The 22306-nt window shown below is 34.3% G+C and overlaps 4 protein-coding genes and 1 long non-coding RNA gene across 8 annotated transcripts in view; 4 read left to right on the top strand and 1 right to left on the bottom strand.

Annotated features, from left to right (window-relative positions):
- Nucleotides 1-8499, bottom strand: part of HDAC6 (histone deacetylase 6) — a 31271-nt gene extending 22772 nt beyond the window's left edge. For 3 of the 4 annotated variants that reach the window (XM_075302121.1, XM_075302122.1, XM_075302123.1), the window contains exon 1: nt 7982-8499. In XM_075302121.1, coding sequence (XP_075158236.1) covers nt 7982-7984 — 3 coding nt within the window. In that variant the 5' untranslated portion in view covers nt 7985-8499. The remainder of the gene's footprint in view (nt 1-7981) is intronic. The other variant, XM_075302119.1, reaches the window with a different exon arrangement.
- On the top strand, nt 7550-8514 carry LOC142231511 (uncharacterized). Its single transcript, XR_012720812.1, has 2 exons — nt 7550-7744; nt 7821-8514. It is a non-coding gene; the product is annotated as an uncharacterized LOC142231511 (long non-coding RNA).
- A 2191-nt stretch (nt 8515-10705) lies between these two features.
- On the top strand, nt 10706-12591 carry LOC142229884 (uncharacterized). Its single transcript, XM_075300458.1, has one exon. It carries the CDS (start codon nt 10790-10792, stop codon nt 12551-12553), a length of 1764 nt encoding a protein of 587 aa, XP_075156573.1. The 5' UTR covers nt 10706-10789; the 3' UTR covers nt 12554-12591.
- A 2709-nt stretch (nt 12592-15300) lies between these two features.
- On the top strand, nt 15301-16560 carry LOC142230108 (transcription initiation factor TFIID subunit 8-like). The gene is made up of 4 exons (XM_075300744.1): nt 15301-15497; nt 15556-15842; nt 15905-16052; nt 16107-16560. Exons 1-4 carry the CDS (start codon nt 15350-15352, stop codon nt 16493-16495), a joined length of 972 nt encoding a protein of 323 aa, XP_075156859.1. The 5' UTR covers nt 15301-15349; the 3' UTR covers nt 16496-16560.
- Nucleotides 16561-19322: 2762 nt separating this feature from the next.
- Nucleotides 19323-20562, top strand: LOC142230839 (transcription initiation factor TFIID subunit 8-like). Its single transcript, XM_075301462.1, has 4 exons — nt 19323-19480; nt 19539-19825; nt 19888-20035; nt 20090-20562. The coding sequence occupies exons 1-4, from the start codon at nt 19360-19362 to the stop codon at nt 20560-20562; spliced, it is 1029 nt and encodes a 342-aa protein (XP_075157577.1). The 5' UTR covers nt 19323-19359.
- The last annotated feature ends 1744 nt before the right edge of the window (nt 20563-22306 follow it).

Raw genomic sequence — 22306 nt, 5'->3', positions numbered from 1 at the left:
GACTCAGCTTTCATATGATACCAAGTTTGTTTAGATTGGACAATAAACAAAGGAGATATGTCAAGTTTTTATTGACCCTTTGGAGTGCTATATCTCAAGACCCGGACATTTCCGGAAAAAATTGATCTGTTTAGAATCACCATACTAAGCTACATAACATATATTAATTTCAAGCAATTCGGTGAGGGGCCCATAAACAGTAGTTGTTCCAAATTTTTACATAATATTTTCTCTTTAAAATTTTCTCTTAGATTGGACAATGTCCATCCAAAATTTTTGAAAATTGTTCTACCCATAGTTATAGTTAGACATATAACACACCTATTCAATACAATCATAACGACTGGAAATTATTCAATGGATTGGAAACATGCGAAGGTGATACCAATCCCAAAATCTAATGCCAATAATGAATACAGACAATTTTCAATTTTACCATATTTATCCAAAGTGTTTGAACGCATAATCCATTTCCAAATAACAGAATGTTTGCGACAGAACTCGTTATTGTCTGTGCATCAATCCGGTTTCAGACCTAAACATAGTTGCATAACCGCATTATTGGATGTAACGGAAAATATACCACTTTATTTGCTTTAAACTTGAACGCTATTTCAACTTTTCAAATTCAGCAGTAAAACTAATTTCGAATTACTTAAGATATCGTATCCAGTCTGTTGTGATAAAAAACAAATCTTCCACGCCTCTAAATGTAATAGCTGGCGTTCCGCAAAGCTCGATACTAGGTCCATTATTATTCTCCATGTACATCAATGATCTCCCCAATACTCTTGATCACTCAAAAATACATATTTACGCTGACGACGTTCAAATTTACCTGAGTTGTAAGAAATCTTAATTAGCTGGTGGCGTAAATAAATTAAATTATGACCTTGGCAAAATATATTTATGGGCTCAGAATAATTGTCTTCAAATAAATCCAAAAAATGTAAATTTCTTTTAATAAATGGTCATGCACAAAACATTTCTTGCGACTATGCTGTACAAATTGGAAGTGAACAAATCGATCACACACACAAAACAAAAAATTGGGAATAATTTTCTCTAACATGGAACGATCAAATAATTGCTGAGACAGGAAAAATGTGTTTGGTATGTTACGAACTTTATATCAAAAGCAGCATCTTCCACCCTTAATATTCGTACCCTATTGGCCAAGTCGTACCTAATCCCAGTATTGTTGTATGGCAGTGAACTCTTTACAAAAACTAATGTTAACAGTACAAATCGTCTCGAATCAGCATATAAAGCCATATTCATTGTTCAGCTTTCCGCAAGAGCTTATACGGACGAAGTCGATATTGGAGATTATATGAATATTAAAGCACTCATCATGATGCATAAACTGATATATACAAAAACTCCAGGTTATCTTCATATGAAATTACAATTCGGAAGATCAAGTAGACGTTTACTTATGGCTGTAAATCGTAACCAACTATTGCTTTCTGAATGGCAATTTTTTACTAACACAACTCGTCTTTGGAGCTCTCTCCCTCCCGTTATTCAACGCATAGGCAACGCAGATAACTTCAAAAAATCATTATTTAATCATTTTGGTATTTACATTTACTTTTTGTTATTATACTTGTTTGTTACTATATATATTAATTTAAAATTTTAAAATTTGAATCGAATTGGTTAACATTGTTATATTTTTGATTTCATTTTTTATTTTATTTGCCTTTGTTTTTTTCTTAAACAAACTGAAATATTTTATGTCACACACTGTAATTGTAAGATTATAGATCTTGTTGTATGTGAGGCAATAAATAAACTAAAATTACAAAAAATGTAATAGTTTTTGCGCAAAAAATTGCAATTTCATTCATTTCATGAAAAATTGCTGTCCGAATTAACAAAAATATAAAAAAAGTGAGTAAAGTCTAAAGTCGGGCGGGGCCGACTATATTATACCCTGCACCACTTTGTAGATCTAAATTTTCGATACCATATCACATCCGTCAAATGTGTTGGGTGCTATATATAAACGTTTGTCCCAAATACATACATTTAAATATCACTCTATTTGGACAGAATTTGATAGACTTTTACAAAATCTATAGACTCAAAATTAAAGTTGGCTAATGCACTAGGGTGGACACAATTTTAGTAAAAAAATATGGGAAACATTTAAATCTGAAGCAATTTTAAGGAAACTTCGCAAAAGTTTATTTATGATTTATCGTTCGGTATATATGTATTAGAAGTTTAGGAAAATTAGTCATTTTTACAACTTGTCGACTAAGCAGTGGCGATTTAACAAGGAAAATGTTGGTATTTTGACAATTTTTGTCGAAATCAGAAAAATATATATATGGGAGCTATATCTAAATCTGAACCGATTTCAATCAAATGACTATATTACTAATTGTACGCATAGTGCCAAATTTTAACCAAATTGGGCCAAAACACTGGCTTCTGGGGCCATATAAGTCCATATCGGGCGAAAAATATATATGGAAGCTATATCTAAATCTGAATCGATTTCAACCAAATTTGGCACGCATAGCTATAATGCTAAATCTACTCACTGTGCAAAATTTCAACCAAATTGGGCCAAAACTCTGGCTTTTAGGACCATATTAGTCCATATCGGGCGAAAGATATATATGGGAGCTATATCTAAATCTGAACCGATTTCAATCGAATTTTGCACACTTGACTATACTACTAATTGTACTCCTAGGGCAAAATTTCAACCAAATTCGGCCAAAAATCTGGCTTCTGGGGCCATATAAGTCCATATCGGGCGAAAGATATATATGGGAGCTATATCTAAATCTGAACCGATTCCAATCAAATATTGCACACTTGACTATACGACTAAGTGTTATGTTTGCACTAAAATGTAAATTTCAAGCAAATCGGTATAAAACTCTGGCTGCTGGGTCCATATTAGTGCATATCGGGCAAAAGATATATATGGGAGCTATATCTAAATCTGAACCGATTTCTTCCAAAATCAATAGGGTTCTATTCTGACCCAAATTAGGAACATGTGCCAAATTTGAAGGTGATTGGAATTAAATTGCGACCTAGACTTTGATCACAAAAATGTGTTCACAGACAGACGGACGGACGGACAGACGGACATGGTTATATCGACTCAGGGACCCACCCTGAGCATTATTGCCAAAGACACCATGGTTATATCGACTCAGGGACCCACCCTGAGCATTATTGCCAAAAACACCATGTGTCTATCTCGTCTCCTTCTAGGTGTTACAAACATATTCACTAACTTATAATACCCTGTTCCACAGTGTGGCGCAGGGTATAAATATCGATTTTCAGATGTCGATATCTCGAAAACTAGGTTTCCTTCGGCTTAAATCTACTTTAGTACAAGTGGTCCGATTGGTCCAATTTTTGGCCAGCGTGTAGACTTTTCGATTCTAAGCACAAAATGTTATATACCACTTTTTGGCGGAAAGACCTATTTTCGGAGTTACAGGCCCCTAAAGTTTTCATTATCGCGTATATTGGATTTAGTATCCATTGCACATAATCATCCTAAAACTAATATATTTCGAATAACATGGACCCGGAGAGGTCCTGGGTTCGCGTTAGCCCACTTTGGACTCTGTCCGTAGGAGAAAGTCTCAAGACCAGGCCGAAGGCCGCGTACCTATCCCCTTTGGGTTCGCGTTAGCCCACTTTGGACCCTGTCCATAGGAGAAAGTCTGAAATCCCGGCAGAAGGCCGGCCACCTATACCCAATTTTTAGGGGTCGGTATCTCGAAAACTACGATCTTCCGACAAAATGTTTACTTAATATTTTCTGCTTAAAATGTACTATTTTTTTTTAATGTGGTAACAATTTGATACAGATTCGACATAGAAGTCAGTTATTTGAGCGGCAGTTTTATATATATGCGACGCGTCTCTGGAATCAGTTACCCAATCAACTTCAACTTACATGCAATTCAGGGCAGTTAATCACAAAGAAATCTTTATGTATAAACAACAATATCTAATTCAGTATCATATTATATGTAAATCCAATTCCTTATTATTATTATTATCTTTATTAAATTATCTTTCTAATTATTGTATTTATTATATTTGTTATAACATTACTGATTCTAATACTCATTATAAGATATATATCTTTTGTATTAGGAAAGCAAAATAAATAAAATGAAAATGAAATGAATGAAATGAAAATGCCTATTTTTACTAATAGACAATGATGAACTCTAATATGAAGTAGATATAATTCTATAATTCTTTAGTTCTTTTCTGTATTATACATTTTTGTAAGTAATTTCTCAGTATTAGTTTTTCCTATTATTTATTTAATGCTCATTTACACAAATTTATAATCATTTAATCCTATATTCTCATTTCTAGACTATAAGCTAGGTAATGTTGAATGGTTATTATTGTCATTATTTTATTACTTTTTTTCATATCATTGTAATTCTATTTATATTCTATTATTTTAGTAAATTTGTTTGTAATATCAATTAATCGAGACTATAGAGCCGGTGATTCTTTTTATTATATTTTTTATTCTAATTACCCCCATTTTCATAAAGCTCCGTTAGTGTTCCATTAACTAACCAACTTTTAAACCGTATTATGAACGAAGCTGTCATCTTGCATATATATTCCATATGCTAGTTAGGAACTTAACTGACGAAAATTTTTCAGTTAAAGTTAACTGGAGAGAAGATATTTGCAATTTACTTTCTGTTAACTGGCAGTTAAAGCCTAACGGAGCTACATGAAAAATGCCGTTAATGTTATAAATTAAGTCAATTATTCAAAGAATTGTGTAGTTTTTGGGTCATATATGGTCTAGCGACTTGACTCTTTATGAAATAAATAAATAAATAAAAACGGAATTTTATTGATTTCATGAAAAATGACTGTCAGAATTGACAAATATATAAAGGAAAATACCGATTTTCAGATGTCGATATCTCGAAAACTAGGCTTTTCTGACAAATTTTTTACTTTACATTTTCGATTTTAAATCCCTTCTCCTACACTCAAAAAAAATTGTTTAATTTTAACAACTGGTGCTCATTAGCGTAGCTAGACAATTTTCCTAGGGGGGGGGGGGGCTATAGCCCCCCTAGCTAAAATTTAATAGACTGAAAATGAATAAAAAATCAGACATCAAGATAACTAGACAATTAATATTTAATAAAGCAACTAAAAATAGTTCCACACTTTTTCCGAGCAAAAAATTTGGAAGTTGTTCTAAGGGCACAACTTTAAAAGCACTTCCAATGAAGTTAATAATAAAAACTTCCTGTGTAGTTAAAATACACAGGAAGTTTTTTTATTCAGGACTTTATAGTTCTTTTTTTCATATTTTAATGGGAAATTTTAGTTTTTTTTTTTTCAAATAGGTTAAAAAGAACTATTTTATTAATTCTTTTTAACCTATTTAAAAAAAAAAACAAAAATTTCCCATTACAAATTATTCATTCTAGAATGCTAAATCCATTATAGAAAAATCGAAAATTTTTGAAAATATTCCTGGGCAAACGCTTCAGAAATGTTGACATCTGTCCTATGACAAGTTCATATTACAATCATCGCTTCTCCGCCAATTTTGCACCCCTCCCAGACCCAAAAAGAACTTTTTCACAATTTTTTGGCGACGCTTTTTTGCAGCATCATTAACCCTTTCGACCCTAAAGTTGCCTGTGGGCAACTTTTTGTGTTTTGAGACTCACTGTCAGCGTTGTTTTTGTTTTTGTTCATAAAACTGTAACGGTATCGAAAGCTACAAGTGTTTTCTTCAAGTTGAATGAAAAATCAGCTAATTTGGTTGTCAATTAGCAAAAAAAAATTCATTAATACGCACGTACCTCAAGAAAAAAATATTTGCGAATTTAAAAAGAGGTTTTTATACATGTGACTTTTTTCAAAAATTACAACTAAAATGTTGAAAGTTTTTATTAAATCTATTGTAGTACATGTCAAATAAAATATTTCTGGAAGTCAAATCTTAGAATTGCGAAAAAACAACAGATGAGAAATTTTTAAAATTGAAAAGTTGCCTGTGGGCAACTTTAGGCAATTGTGGTAGTAAAATTACATATTTTTGAACATAAGGCCTGGAGAAAAAAGGTTTGAAAAACAATGATTTTGAAAAAATTTTGAACTTCAATTGGGATGTCCCAGTGACGAGAAATGCGGCGATGATGTGGAAAACATATCTGCAGTGCAGTGGGGAATTTGGAAGGAATCGTAAAAAGGGAGGAAGCCACTTCTTGGCAACATACTAGTGGATTAGCACGAATATTTGGTTTTTTACACCGCCACTTAAATTGACATGGGTTAAAAACAAACAAAAAAAAAAACAAAACATTTTCGTGAGTCACGCGTGATTCACGCGAAGCCGTGAATGAAATTTAAACAGAAATCTCGTGAATATGCGTGAACGGGATTAAAGAAAAATGTGTGGCGCGTGAGCGTAAGTTAAAATCAAATTGTGTTCGTGATTGTGAGTCAGTAAACTTTCTCCGAAAACACGCTCCCGATAAAAATTTACTTTCACGATCCAACCCACCCTCACGATCCAACTCAATAGCGTGAATCACGAGAAATTTCGTTAATTACCAGAATTTTATTGAGCCACGAAAATTGTCGTGTTGCGAAAATATTCGTGACTCACGAGATTTGTCGTGAATTACGAAAATTGTCGTGAATCGTGCGAAAGCGTGAGACATAAACGTTGTTCATGTGCGATCGTGCGCGAGTATGACTTTTCAATTCGTGAATTAATTTCGTGACCGTGAATTCCTACCCACATGGCGTGTGTGAGTACAAATATTTCTTCGTGAATGTGTTTGAGCGTGATTGAAATTCCACTCACGCGCGCATCTAAGTATATATTTACTGTAAAATAACAAAAAACTTAACAAAAATCCAATAAAACGTAATACGTCTATCAATGCAAAACAAACTATTTTGTAGTCACAATTGCCCAAAGTTGCCCACAGGCAACATTCTCTACCGCCTAAACGAATGGGCGTGGCGACCCGAATTTTTTGGCTAGACGCTAAATGACTTTAACATGATTAAAAGTAAAAAAAATACCTATAAAAATTCAGGGTCGAAAGGGTTAATATATAAATTTATGAAAGAATAGTTTTATTATCATTACTACTTTTTTAATTAAATTGACTAAAAATCAGACTAATAAGGAACTTTAGTTATTAAACTAAACATAAATTTAGGAACTTAAATCATAAGTTCAATCACAGTTTTATTTTATAAATTTCAGACTTCAAGCATTCACTTATAATAAAGAAATAAAACTGTATATTGCCCTAGGCAACTGCTAACACAACCCAAGTGATTTGATTTTGCATGAAAGTCTTTAGTTTATATATATTTAATTTTATATAAAAACAATGGAAAATCGTAAGTAAGTTTTCAAATTCTGGGGGGGGGGCTAAAATTTTTCTGGGGGATCTAAGCCCCCTCCCCAGAGGCCTTCCTACGCTTATGCTTGTGCTAAAGTAGATTTGTTCCTAGAATTGATAAACGATTTGATAATTTCAATCCGCGAAAGATGCCTATCAATATGGATTCGCTTAAATTTTTTTGTATAGGAATGCACCGAATTACTCAGAGCTATAGACAAGTCAAAGGAGTGCATCCATCCATCCATATCAACAAAAAGTGAATCGATTTTGAAATGTAAATTACATTTTTTAAATTTGTTTTCACACAGAAAATAATGTTTTAAGAGGTAACACCTTGTGTCAGCCACCCCGTATATAAAAATATTAAACTTATACCTCAACTAAAACTTCGCTATTTTTCAGAAATGTTTTAGCTTCGGAATTTTTATTTGCTTTCCAACACCATCGTCGCTTACAATAACCAAAATAAAATTCGGAAAAGCAAAATTGGTGACATCAAAAGACAAAAAGAGGAAAATAGGACGTATAACTATTACATATACACATGTACTATTATGTCTTACCATTTCTACGAGATGATTTGTCACTGTGAAAATTTCTGTAATAAAAACCCAGGCCAGGCAAAAAAAAATAGCGAATGGCAGGCAGGTTAAAATGTAGTATTGTTGTTGTTGTTGCTATTATTATAATGTAAACACACTTTCTTTCAAACCTCACGCTTCACGCACGTTGTCCGACATTTGCAAAACCACCGATTACACGAAACTAGAACTATAATTGAATTAAGTGAGTCAATTTGTCACTACACTTCTTGCTAAGAGCAATTGTTCTATATCAAAAAATTTATCTTTGGATAATTGTCCTTGTAACTTATATTTCAAGTTTCATTTTTGGAATAACTTTTCACAAAATACACTTTACGTGGAAGGAAATGTAAATGGATTTTTATCGAGACAATAAAATATTTCTTTAATTTAAAGGAACTGAAATTGTATTTATTTTCTATAAAAACGTTGTAATAACAACTAATTTATTTATTATTTATGGATTCTATTTCCATTTGTGCTACACCGTAACTATAGATCTAGGTACCAAATACATGCTGATACTTACGAATAATCTCTTTCATTTTCTATATTACTGATTCGTAAACAAACTTGACATTTGCCCATTTGAGTCAAAGATAATGTATTATCTTTGCTTTGGTGAGAAAAAGAATGTTGGACGGACCTAAATACTCGAAGCCGGACGTAGAAGTGATGCCAAGCAACCATCGTTTAGTAAAATGCATGACAATAACAGTGTTATCGACACAGTAAATTATAACTAGATATTTAAAAAAACGATCCTAACTACATACTTCTAATACTTGAAATCTACAGCCTATAGGCTGTAATATTGGAATTTGGTAAGTATATCTAACAATTGGTCAGAAAAAGACCGTTGGAGAAAGTGATGGCAAGCAACCGTCGTTTAGTAAAATGTATAATAACTGCGTTATCAACGCCGTAAATATTCAATAAAGATGTTTAAAACCCGCTCCTAACTGCATACTTCTAATACCTGAAATCTACAGTCTATAGGCTATAATATTGAAATTTGGTAGGTATATCTAACAATTGGTCAGGGTAACAATAAATAACACAAACAATAAATTGCACAAACAAACCAAATAAATAAGATTCGATTACTATTACCAATGCAATTGCATTGTCCTCTCATGAGAGAACATGACTTTGAGGGTCCATTGTATATTATCGTTGTACGTTTTATTTAATATTTTTATTGAAGTATGTTAAGGGAGTCTTTCTAATATTAATTTACCAGTTGTATATAATACAACATACATTTCTAACGAGAGCAAAATATAAACAATCGATGACAACGCCTCATGAAATTTTCGGTAACAAAAATACCAATGCAAAAATACCAAATTTCGTTAGAGGTGCATACGGCCGGTAATCAATTGGAAAAGGTGTTGCATTTAAAAAACGCTCATTCTGTGTTTATTAATAAACACAGAATGAATGGAATTGAACACGAAGTTCGTGTTCAATTGCAAGAAAATAAACAAATGGAAAATTTTAGACAAATTTTAACCAAATAGTTTATAAAAATAGGTAAGTGAAAATAAAAAATGAAATAAAACTTTAAGGAAATCACTAAATGTATATCTCTTTGCAGAAAACTAAAATTATGGATTCTACGTTCTTGAAAACATTAAAAAGCTGACCGATGAAAAAAATGGTGGACAATTAACTGAAACTGCTTCAAATAGTTCATAATAATGGTACGTCAATATGAAAAATTAAATCAACACTTTAGAGAAGTCACTAAATTTAAATCTCTTTGCAGAAAACTAAAATCTTTGGATGCTACATTCTTGCAAACATTAAAAAGCTGACCAATGAAAAATGAGTGGCTTCTCGACAAGAAAAAGTTTCCAGAAACATTACAAGTGCAACCAATTAAAATTGTTAAAAACAACAAATTGTTGAAATCAACAACTTCTGGATGAAAATGTGCATCACATCGTCAGTTTAATTCATATGCTATTAACAGTTTAAAATGGATATTTTGTGAATTCCTTCTGCTGGAAATCAATTCTAACACGCGGTCCAGTACATTCCTAATTTCAAATTGCCCGCATGTTAATAAATTTTAATGCTGTTTTATGACAACAAAAGGAAGGAAATCGAATTATCAATGCAAAAGTGTTTACTAATAATGTTTAAGATAATTAAAGTTTTGTTGTTTGTTTTTTTTTTTTTTTTTGTTCTTATTTGTTGATATATTTAATAAGATTATTATTTATCAATTGGTATATATTTTATTTTGATGAAAATGAATAAATTATACAAAATTCATAGAATTTTGGCTTTGACTTTTAATTTGAAGTGGGTATATCATTCATACAAATTTAGGTTGAAAAGTATTTGCCAAATTCAAAATTAACATCGTTAATTTTGAATTTGACTCGCATCGAAAATTGTTTGACAAATTATTGAGTAGCGATGAATTCCAATTTGAGGATAACACTTGAGATATTATATATGCTAATGTGTTGAATTTCACTGTTGAGGGTAATGTCTGTTTTTTGTTGAGAACGCGATTTTCTCAACAAATTTCAACTTGAATATTACCCTAATCCTTTGAAAAATGTTTGAACAATTGTTGAAATTTAGCATTTTTCAAACGTTTGTGTTTTTGGGTTGGCTTTCTTCGTCTATGCAAATGCTCGTCACTGTACATATGTTTACGTTTTTTGCAGTAAGCAAACAGCTGATTAGCCTGGTTGAATTCAAAAACAATCTTCATCTTCTATTGTTTTTGGTTGAAATTGCCGCGATATTTAATAACAAAACGACGAAATGGAAAAAATTGTACAATACAACAGTAATATCAAGAGACAAACTCCCGATTTTATACAATGCCATATTGCTTTCGCCGATTGTCTCACTATCACAGCTAATAACAAAACATGTTTAGTACTCACGAAAAATTTGAAATTTTTGGAGTTTTATCAGAAGCAATTAATGGCCAGTATAGACCTTTCAAAGACATGTATAAATAAAGTTGGCACGAAGTGCTCCACAGCTGCAGACATTGGGGAATGTGACTCTGAGGCCTCCTCCTATTCACCAAAGATTTATTTTGGCAAATATATTCTTCATGCCGTCACTGTAACAAAAATATATATTATTATTCATTGCTTGGATAAATGTGTAATTTTGTTGAGATTGCCCGATTTTAAGGGTTTCGAAATTAAAGAAGAATATGAAGAAGTTCGGGAGTTTCGAATTATCAATGGCTCCTTGAAGTATTCTGCTATACTTGAAATAGAATTTGAAAACGACACCGTCATAAAAGTTGACTTTGAAGAAGGCTGCACTGAGCAGAGTGATCAGTTGGACTTTGTTGAAAAGAAGGCTGAATTGAAACTCCTACTGGATAGAGTTCGAAGTGCTAAGACTGAACTTAAACTTCATGAAGGTTTAACTGCTATAGGATTTCAGAATCTACAAAAGCGATTAACGTATGGGTTACCAAATGCACGGCCAGTAAAGTTGGAAGAGAAACAAATGCTGGCTCGATGTGGTGATGTCTGGCAACGATTAACACCCCATAATGACCTAGTTATTGGAGTGCCGCTTGTTAACCAATGCACACATCCAAATATTACCATACTGCAAAATATTCAGCCGCTACTTGAAGTGCCGTCCATTCCCGGATCAGCAATATTTATTGAGTACCGTTTATTCCAACTAAAGCACGGATTTGATACATTGGACTCTGTAGAAACATTCTTGCAAACCGAAGATGAAGAAATTCAAATGAATGTCTGGACAGATGATGCAAAGTGTAGACTCCTACCAGAGTCCTATGTTATTCTTGTTATGAAAGTTAAAATATCCGACATAATGTCACTGAAGGAAAGTCCGCTGTTGCTTAATTATGAAATATCACAAGAGAATTGCCTTACAAAGCTACAAATATATTTGCACACAATAGATGTACACAAAATTTTGTTTGAACAGCGTCCCAAATACGAGCTAAGATTTCAAGAGTGGACTTTACATCAGGACTTTTTAACAATTGCTATATCATCACATGAAACCTGTCTTGGTATTATTTTAAAACAAGAAGGAGATTTGGATATTTTCGAATTTTGTTTAAGGCAAAAGTTTGAATTTGAAAAATTGCCACCGTTTACAGAGAACCAAATTAATAACTGCATGTATTACAATCATAGACGAGTTTCATTATGGTTTGGATGTCTAATTCTACGATCATGCAAAGTGGAAGAAAATGATAATGATCATTCCGTAACAAGATGGAAGATATATTGTCCCGATGCAGAAAAAACATTTCTATTTACGAAAATGCTTCTTCATGATCTTACTACATTACAATGTAATGTTGTTTCAATCGAAAATAGAAATAGGTCAATATTGAATGGAGCACAAAGTGTTATGGAATTGGAAAATTCATTGAGAGAGGAGCTGTATCGTACGAACAAACTCATAAAGGAAAATACGTGTGAGGGGGCCTGTGAAAAATGGTTACAAATGTCCACACATGTATTTAAAGCACAGCTCCAAACAGATCTAATATACAAAAGAATTGGTCAATAATTCATATGATGCTAATAAAATATATATTAAAACCCCGATCCCATTTTCAGACAAAATTATTCATAAGACATAAAAAAGACCTATATTTAACATCATGGGGCCAAGACCATACAACGCAAACTGCTTGCCGAAAGGCATATTTGAAACACTTTAAAATAAGCATTTAATCTTATTAAATTATAATTTATTACACGTTTTCTGATATATAAGTTAAAATTTTAAGTTTATAGTTCAAAAGCAAAAATGTCGAAAATAATATAAAATATTAGAATTAGTTTAGTTTGGTATTTTTAGGGCCAAAAAGACCCTATACGCAAAAGTCTTATGGATTGAAATCCGGAGATTTTGGTGACCATTGTGCGGTAGACGTCAAGCGGGGAACCTTCTTTGTAAGCCATTCTTGGTTGATGATCCTATTGGTATGCCTTTAGAATATATTATTTTGGCCCCTCGGTCCATAAATACGAGCGGGAAGGCAATCCACACAATTACCATCGGTTCATATTTTTAGTCTAATTTAAATTTAATAGTCTAATTTAATAGTCTATGTTGGACTAGAAATATTTTAGAAAAATGTTTGAATTTTAAACAATTTTTGGTCGAAAAGGGTGTTAAATTACATGAATTGTATAAAAGAACGAGCGGTCCGATTTTAATCAAGTTAAATATGTGGTGTAGGTATTGAAAAAGTTTATTTTATTTTAAATGATTTATTAATGAAAAGTAGCCATGAAAAATGACTTTAGCGCGACAAGGTTGGTATTAAGTTCGAGTTTAGCCGCTAAAATTGTCATTTTTTTAACCTGCTTTACTAAAACGGATTTATTTTTTTTTTTATTTTCGATTTTAGGTGGGCATTGAGTTCGAGTTTGGCCGCTAAAATGATAAATAAATATAACTCTTTGATGGCAATTTTATTATAACTTGATGGGGAATAGCCCAACTTTTTGTGAAGTTTATATTATTTAAATTGGAGAATCAACAGCTGTCATCGTTCTACATCAGATCTATATATAGATCTTCTCGATTTCAAGAATAGATGTAGTCTGGTTTGTGGCTACATCGATTGTTTCTACCCTGGCTTTTGATGTAAAGGACATCGCCATTAAAACAAACACCAAAAAATATTTAAAATCGATTATTAAAGAAAAGTTATCGTGAAAATGGCATTTTTGCGGCTAAAATCAAACTTAATATCTTTTAGCGGTATAATGCGGACTTAATACTGACCTAAAACAAATAAAAAAATAAATAAATAAATTTGAGAAAATTAAAATTTTGCCAATTTTTTAGTTTTTGGATTGGGTAATTTACAGAAGACGTCAAAGAATAAATTATTGAATAAAAAATATAATTCTGCTATATTTGTTTATACCTCATACACATTAGTATCGAAATCTATTAAAAATTGATTTTAAATCCCTTATTTATAAGGCAAATGACAGTTAAAATCTAGTTAAAGTGGATTTTGGAAGTATAATGTGAATGAGGTATTAGAAATATTTTTACTTTCTGTTAGGAACCCAGAGTAGAACTTGAATTGCATACTGCAAGCCCTAATACTTCGCCACTTGTTTTCTTTGAATTATCATTATTATTGTCCTTATGTTACATGTATGTATGTATGTATTATGTCTATGCTCATGTATTTGATCATTCGTATATCCATATATATTCTAACGGTCATACTTTGCCGCTACTTGCATTTTGACTTTTTACATCAAAGTGGTTTGAACATTTTAAGGAGTAAGATCTGTGTGCGCGCGGTATGAATATTACTTATATTAATTTTAATGTAAAATATTAATAAAAGTTACATTTAGGTTAGTCCCCCCCACTCTGCAACTTTGTGTGTTTTATTCCACTCCATAAAAACCACAACACTTTCGGAATATATTGTTGATAAAAACCCCTCATTTATAACAGCAATGGGATTTTGGATGAACGAATTTTTGTCATCATGTATTGCATTTTATGCTAATTTCATTAAATGTTTGTTGTTAGCTATCATCCACAAAAAAACTGTAAACTTAAGAGATTAACATTATTGTTGATTTTTTAAATTGTTACACACTTGCCTTTTGGATGACACTTTAAGGACTTGTAACAAAAAAATATTTCTCTAAATTTCATTTCTTTTTTTGATTTTGTTTTATATATAGGCGGGAACTATGTTCGGTGTTCGACTTGAATGCCACTTTATTTTCGCGATTACTTTTCCTTAAATAATCAAAATTATAAATTAAAACAAACGTATTCCTTTAAAGTCTTGTCGAAATCTAGAGGAACAAGAAAAAGCGCATCAATTGAATTAATGTATATGCTTTGTATTGAACTGTTTTAATAGAGTAATCACGAAAATTACAACGCGAAAAGCGAACATAGTACTTATCTTATGTTGTTAATTTTCAGTTCGAAAAATAAAATTTTGCTAAGTTTGAAAAAGTAAAAAAACAAGTTGTAAAGGAGGTGAAAATTTAAAATTTTTTACCCTTGTAATCACCGTTGCCACAACGAAAATTTATTTTTGACCAAATTTTTTCCAAAATCGGACCAACTTTCCCCCCAGCGGACCAAATTTCCAATTCCAATTCCGATCGGACCAAAATGGCAACGCTGCTTGTAATGCTTATTTGTTTTATATAATGTTCCGTGCACAAATTAGTTTTTTATCCGACTAATTCGGTTTTTGATGTCTTTGTGTCACCATGTATTTTTGTCGAAACTCTGTTATCGAAAATTGTAATTGTAATGTTGATAGATAATTGTATACAAAATACTGAATCTTAGTGAAACATGGAGAAATCCGAAAATTCGCAACCCACAACTGGAAATGCAAGGCGTAAAATTTTAAGCGTTGCCGTTTCCCAAATTCTAATGGAAAAGGGTTTTGATAGTGTCGATAAAGAATGCCTGGAAACTTTGACCGAGATGTTACAAAGCTGTGGGTCATATTAGAATTGGGGTTTTTTATGTGGTGTTCATATCAATCTATATTTTAGTGCTTGTAGAGGTCGGACAATCCGCCAGAAGTTATTGTGAGCTGTCAGGACGAGCAATACCGGTGGTTGGTGATGTTGTTGTAGCCCTTGTGAATATGGGAATATATTTGCAAGGTATTGAGGGATTTGCAAAAAGAGAAGGAAGACAGATAATTTCAATGCCACCACAGCAACAACAACAAAAACAACTGAATCTTTTACAAGCCGGAACGAAATCCCACCACCCGCCACACATTCTGCCTTACTTACCGCTTTTCCCAGACCCACATGCTTATGTTAGAACACCTGTAAGAAAACACATACCACAAGATTTAAAACGGAAATATTAACATATATTCCAAATTTTTAGACGCACAAGCAACCAGTGACTGAGTATGAAGCCATCCGAGAAAAAGCAGCCACACAAAAGAGAGATATAGAAAAGGCTTTGACGAAGTTTTTAGCGAAAACCTCGGAAACACACAGCCTTTTCGATACGGAGGACAACATGTTTCCTTGTAAGATATCTCGATATATAAAATGAAGTTTAAAAATTAACAAATCATTTTTAGTAATTGCATGTAAACCTGCATTCCCTACTTACTTGGCTGCTCTAAATCCCACTGACCAAGTGTTCGACTTTGAAGAGTTGGAATATCATTACTTGGTAGCCAATCGAACGGAGGATTGTAAAGACGAGGACGATGACGAAGAAGGCGAGGAGGAGGCAGCAAGTAATGATAATGGTGGTGGCAGTGGAAGTGGAGGTGCTGATGAGTCAGAAAAGAAGGCCGATAAGACTGAAAAGGAATCGAAACCCGAAAACGACATAAAGCCTAATTCTACGACGAACAAAGCCATTCTAGAAAATCCAAATATTGACTCTATATCAAATCCATACTTAAGAGCTGCCACTCTGCCAAAGCGAGCTAAACCAGATCATTTGGGGACATCTATGTGAATACAATATTGTGAATTTGAAAATTATAGAAATATACTACAAACTGGATTTTGCAATTAGAATAATTGAAGTGGTTTGTTCTTAACGATTAAGGCGCATCTCCTTAAGTGGCATTGAGATTCCTTTCGTAAGTGTGCAAAACACCTCGTAATCATATTGGAGCTATAATCATATTGGAGCCGAAACTCCAGCAGGTTTAGGTAAAGTTCAGCGAATGGTGTGTTTCTGCTTCTCAGGCGCATTTAATAACATAGCTTTGAACCTCAATGTCTTTTAATCATTTGATGCACTAAATATCAATGGTGAAACCTAGTGCACGAAGACTCCTGGGAATATATGTGACTGTTATGTAATACAACAAAGTAAAGTTGTTCAAAAGTGAAAATAACAAAATTGTCGAATAAGTTTAGATTTGTCCTTTAAGCCATTCTTGATTTGAGCGTGATGTGTGCGATGTTGCTGAGTCCTGTCGGAATTTCCATGGTATGTGGTTGAAGTGTTGTGTCTGTCTATGGCATCAATACCGTCTTTAAGACATTTTCCCGATTATATTCGGCACTTATTTTAACCACAATCCCATGACGGCGGGTCCTTTGCACGGGATTGACCCGATGGGCCCTACCCAACGGCTGCAACATCAGTGTAAGTGATGTTTCGTCCGTCCTTTGTGTTGGGCGAGGGCCTCAGAGAACACACAGATAGCCGCTTGAGGGAATTGCCGTCCACTTCCATGTTCATTTTGCCCAGAGAATGTTCCGGTGCATCATCACCTCAGCAGCCGCGCGCTTCATACCCGCTGGTGAATAGCCCAAGTGAGTCCCAAATTACTAGCAGAAGCGGCGGGAATTGCAGATGAGGGTGATGAACACCGTCGCGATAACCCTGCTTATCCCAAAATCAGGGAACTGAATCTAGAGATTAGTAAGATAGGTGACGAGCACAAGCGGAGCATCTGAAGCATTGTAACTTAGTCACAGGCGAGAGCCCTCTCCAAACCCGCTACCAAGGATGATGGGATTTCAGTCATCTTTGCAATACCGACAGTGTGTCGAGCATCCCGAAGATGATAGAGCGAAAAAGAGAGTCATTCGTTGCATCCACAATACAAAACAATTTACCTCATTCGAAGTTACCGATCAACAGCGCAAAACCATTCAAAACTCTGGGTCCCGACGGAATCTCAGTGCTAATGCTGAAGCATATGGGAATACTGGGAGATCAGTACTTTACCAGACTCCTCAATTTATCCTTGGAATGACTCATTATACCCGTTGTCTGGAAAATGGGTGGTTCCACTACCGAAGCCAATCAACGATTTCCCTTCTCTCGCCAATATCCAAGATACTTCAGGCACTACTCCTCCCCAGTCTTTTTGAGGAAGCAAGCGTGTTTTACTAATTATCTTTGTGGACGTCGGTCATATGTGAAATTTAGTGATAGTAAGTCAAGACCCTCTAGAACGTCATATATTCGAATCGATATGGACAAGTTTTTGTACGGTTGTTAGAGATTGACATCACGTACTAAACTGATTCAAACGATTCGGATGAAATTTGCTCTTTCAAGATAATTATGCACCGATATGGCCATAAGCGTAGGAAGGCCTCTGGGGAGGGGGCTTAGACCCCCCAGAAAAATTTTAGCCTCCCCCAGAATTTGAAAACCTATTTACGATTTTACATTTTTCTAAAAATTAAACAAGTATATACAACCGCACAAAGTTCCGCTAAAGACTTTCATGCACAATCGAATTACTTTGGTTGTGGTAGCAGTTGCCGATGGCAATGTTTGAAATCTGATATTTATAAAATAAATCTGTGGTTGAACTTTTGATTTAGTTGAATAACTAAAGCTCTTTTATTATTTTGTTTAGTCAATTTAATTAAAAAAAATAGTAATTGATACTATTCTTTCATAAATTAATATCTTAATAATGCTGCCAAAAAGCATAGCCAAAAAGAAGTGAAAATCTTCTTTTTGGGTCCGGAAGTGGTGCAAAATTGGCGGAGAAGCGATGAATGTAATATGAAATTGTCATAGAACGAATGTCCACCGTTTCAACAGCCGTTGCAATGAATTTGCATCACTTCTTAAGTTGTGATCCAAATTCAGTGTTTTGAATGTGAATTAAAAAATTTTGTTTTGTTTTCCCAAATAATTAATTTTTATATTTTTTATGATTTTTAATGCATTCTAACGCTTGTTTGAAACGTTTTCCCTCGAATATTTTCAAAAATTCTATAAAAATTTCTATAATGAATTTAGCATATTTGTGGCAAAATTTGAATAATTTGTACCATTTTATTTATTCTTACCTTTTTTAAAAGAAAACAAAAAAATACGCATTAAAATATGAAAAAATGAAGTAAAAAACTTCCTGTGCAGTTAAAATAATTAACTTCTTTGTGAGGACATTTTTGGAAGTGCTTTTAAAGTTGTGACATTAGAATAACTCCCAATTTTTTTGCTGGGAAAAGTGTGGAACTACTTTTAGTTGCTTTATTATAAATTAATTGTCGAGTTATTTTGATGCCTATATTGTTATTCATTTTTATGAAATAAAACATTAATTGAACCTATAAGTTCAGTCTATAAATTTTCAGCTAGGGGGGCTATAGCCCCCCTAGGAAAATTGTCTAGCTACGCTAATGGATATGGCCCTATGCATGTTTGTTAGAAGGCATATAACATCTTGTACAGAAATTTCATCCGGATCGAATGAAATTTGTTCCTGCAATAGGCTTCGCATGTCAAATCAGTTTATGTGGGAGCTACATATAATTATGAAACGATAGGGTACAATTTTTTGCATAATTGTTACAGGGGATATAGTAACAGAGCGCACCAAATTTCAACCGGATCGGATGAAATTTATTCCTCCAGGAGGCTTCAGTTTATATGCCGTTTCCCAAATTCTAATGGAAAAGGGTTTTGATAGTGTCGATAAAGAATGCCTGGAAACTTTGACTGAGATGTTACAAAGCTGTGGGTCATATTAGAATTGGGGTTTTTTATGTGGTGTTCATATCAATCTATATTTTAGTGCTTGTAGAGGTCGGACAATCCGCCAGAAGTTATTGTGAGCTGTCAGGACGAACAATACCGGTGGTTGGTGATGTTGTTGTAGCCCTTGTGAATATGGGAATATCTTTGCAAGGTATTGAGGGATTTGCAAAAAGAGAAGGAAGACAGATAATTTCAATGCCACCACAGCAACAACAACAAAAACAACTGAATCTTTTACAAGCCGGAACGAAATCCCACCACCCGCCACACATTCTGCCTTACTTACCGCTTTTCCCAGACCCACATGCTTATGTTAGAACACCTGTAAGAAAACACATACCACAAGATTTAAAACGGAAATATTAACATATATTCCAAATTTTTAGACGCACAAGCAACCAGTGACTGAGTATGAAGCCATCCGAGAAAAAGCAGCCACACAAAAGAGAGATATAGAAAAGGCTTTGACGAAGTTTTTAGCGAAAACCTCGGAAACACACAGCCTTTTCGATACGGAGGACAACATGTTTCCTTGTAAGATATCTCGATATATAAAATGAAGTTTAAAAATTAACAAATCATTTTTAGTAATTGCATGTAAACCTGCATTCCCTACTTACTTGGCTGCTCTAAATCCCACTGACCAAGTGTTCGACTTTGAAGAGTTGGAATATCATTACTTGGTAGCCAATCGAACGGAGGATTGTAAAGACGAGGACGATGACGAAGAAGGCGAGGAGGAGGCAGCAAGTAATGATAATGGTGGTGGCAGTGGAAGTGGAGGTGCTGATGAGTCAGAAAAGAAGGCCGATAAGACTGAAAAGGAATCGAAACCCGAAAACGACATAAAGCCTAATTCTACGACGAACAAAGCCATTCTAGAAAATCCAAATATTGACTCTATATCAAATCCATACTTAAGAGCTGCCACTCTGCCAAAGCGAGCTAAACCAGATCATTTGGGACATCTATGTAAATACAATATTGTGAATTTGAAAATTATAGAAATATACTACAAACTGGATTTTGCAATTAGAATAATTGAAGTGGTTTGTTCTTAACGATTAAGGCGCATCTCCTTAAGTGGCATTGAGATTCCTTTCGTAAGTGTGCAAAACACCTCGTAATCATATTGGAGCTATAATCATATTGGAGCCGAAACTCCAGCAGGTTTAGGTAAAGTTCAGCGAATGGTGTGTTTCTGCTTCTCAGGCGCATTTAATAACATAGCTTTGAACCTCAATGTCTTTTAATCATTTTGATGCACTAAATATCAATGGTGAAACCTAGTGCACGAAGACTCCTGGGAATATATGTGACTGTTATGTAATACAACAAAGTAAAGTTGTTCAAAAGTGAAAATAACAAAATTGTCGAATAAGTTTAGATTTGTCCTTTAAGCCATTCTTGATTTGAGCGTGATGTGTGCGATGTTGCTGAGTCCTGTCGGAATTTCCATGGTATGTGGTTGAAGTGTTGTGTCTGTCTATGGCATCAATACCGTCTTTAAGACATTTTCCCGATTATATTCGGCACTTATTTTAACCACAATCCCATGACGGCGGGTCCTTTGCAAGGGATTGACCAGATGGGCCCTACCCAACGGCTGCAACATCAGTGTAAGTGATGTTTCGTCCGTCCTTTGTGTTGGGCGAGGGCCTCAGAGAACACACAGATAGCCGCTTGAGGGAATTGCCGTCCACTTCCATGTTCATTTTGCCCAGAGAATGTTCCGGTGCATCATCACCTCAGCAGCCGCGCGCTTCATACCCGCTGGTGAATAGCCCAAGTGAGTCCCAAATTACTAGCAGAAGCGGCGGGAATTGCAGATGAGGGTGATGAACACCGTCGCGATAACCCTGCTTATCCCAAAATCAGGGAACTGAATCTAGAGATTAGTAAGATAGGTGACGAGCACAAGCGGAGCATCTGAAGCATTGTAACTTAGTCACAGGCGAGAGCCCTCTCCAAACCCGCTACCAAGGATGATGGGATTTCAGTCATCTTTGCAATACCGACAGTGTGTCGAGCATCCCGAAGATGATAGAGCGAAAAAGAGAGTCATTCGTTGCATCCACAATACAAAACAATTTACCTCATTCGAAGTTACCGATCAACAGCGCAAAACCATTCAAAACTCTGGGTCCCGACGGAATCTCAGTGCTAATGCTGAAGCATATGGGAATACTGGGAGATCAGTACTTTACCAGACTCCTCAATTTATCCTTGGAATGACTCATTATACCCGTTGTCTGGAAAATGGGTGGTTCCACTACCGAAGCCAATCAACGATTTCCCTTCTCTCGCCAATATCCAAGATACTTCAGGCACTACTCCTCCCCAGTCTTTTTGAGGAAGCAAGCGTGTTTTACTAATTATCTTTGTGGACGTCGGTCATATGTGAAATTTAGTGATAGTAAGTCAAGACCCTCTAGAACGTCATATATTCGAATCGATATGGACAAGTTTTTGTACGGTTGTTAGAGATTGACATCACGTACTAAACTGATTCAAACGATTCGGATGAAATTTGCTCTTTCAAGATAATTATGCACCGATATGGCCATAAGCGTAGGAAGGCCTCTGGGGAGGGGGCTTAGACCCCCCAGAAAAATTTTAGCCTCCCCCAGAATTTGAAAACCTATTTACGATTTTACATTTTTCTAAAAATTAAACAAGTATATACAACCGCACAAAGTTCCGCTAAAGACTTTCATGCACAATCGAATTACTTTGGTTGTGGTAGCAGTTGCCGATGGCAATGTTTGAAATCTGATATTTATAAAATAAATCTGTGGTTGAACT

This window comes from Haematobia irritans, chromosome 3 (genome assembly GCF_050003625.1).
Source record: "Haematobia irritans isolate KBUSLIRL chromosome 3, ASM5000362v1, whole genome shotgun sequence".
In the NCBI taxonomy this organism is placed as follows: Eukaryota; Metazoa; Arthropoda; class Insecta; order Diptera; family Muscidae; genus Haematobia; species Haematobia irritans.
The sequence above is the reverse complement of the archived record's forward strand: the minus strand, read 5'-3'. Positions and strand labels throughout refer to the sequence as shown.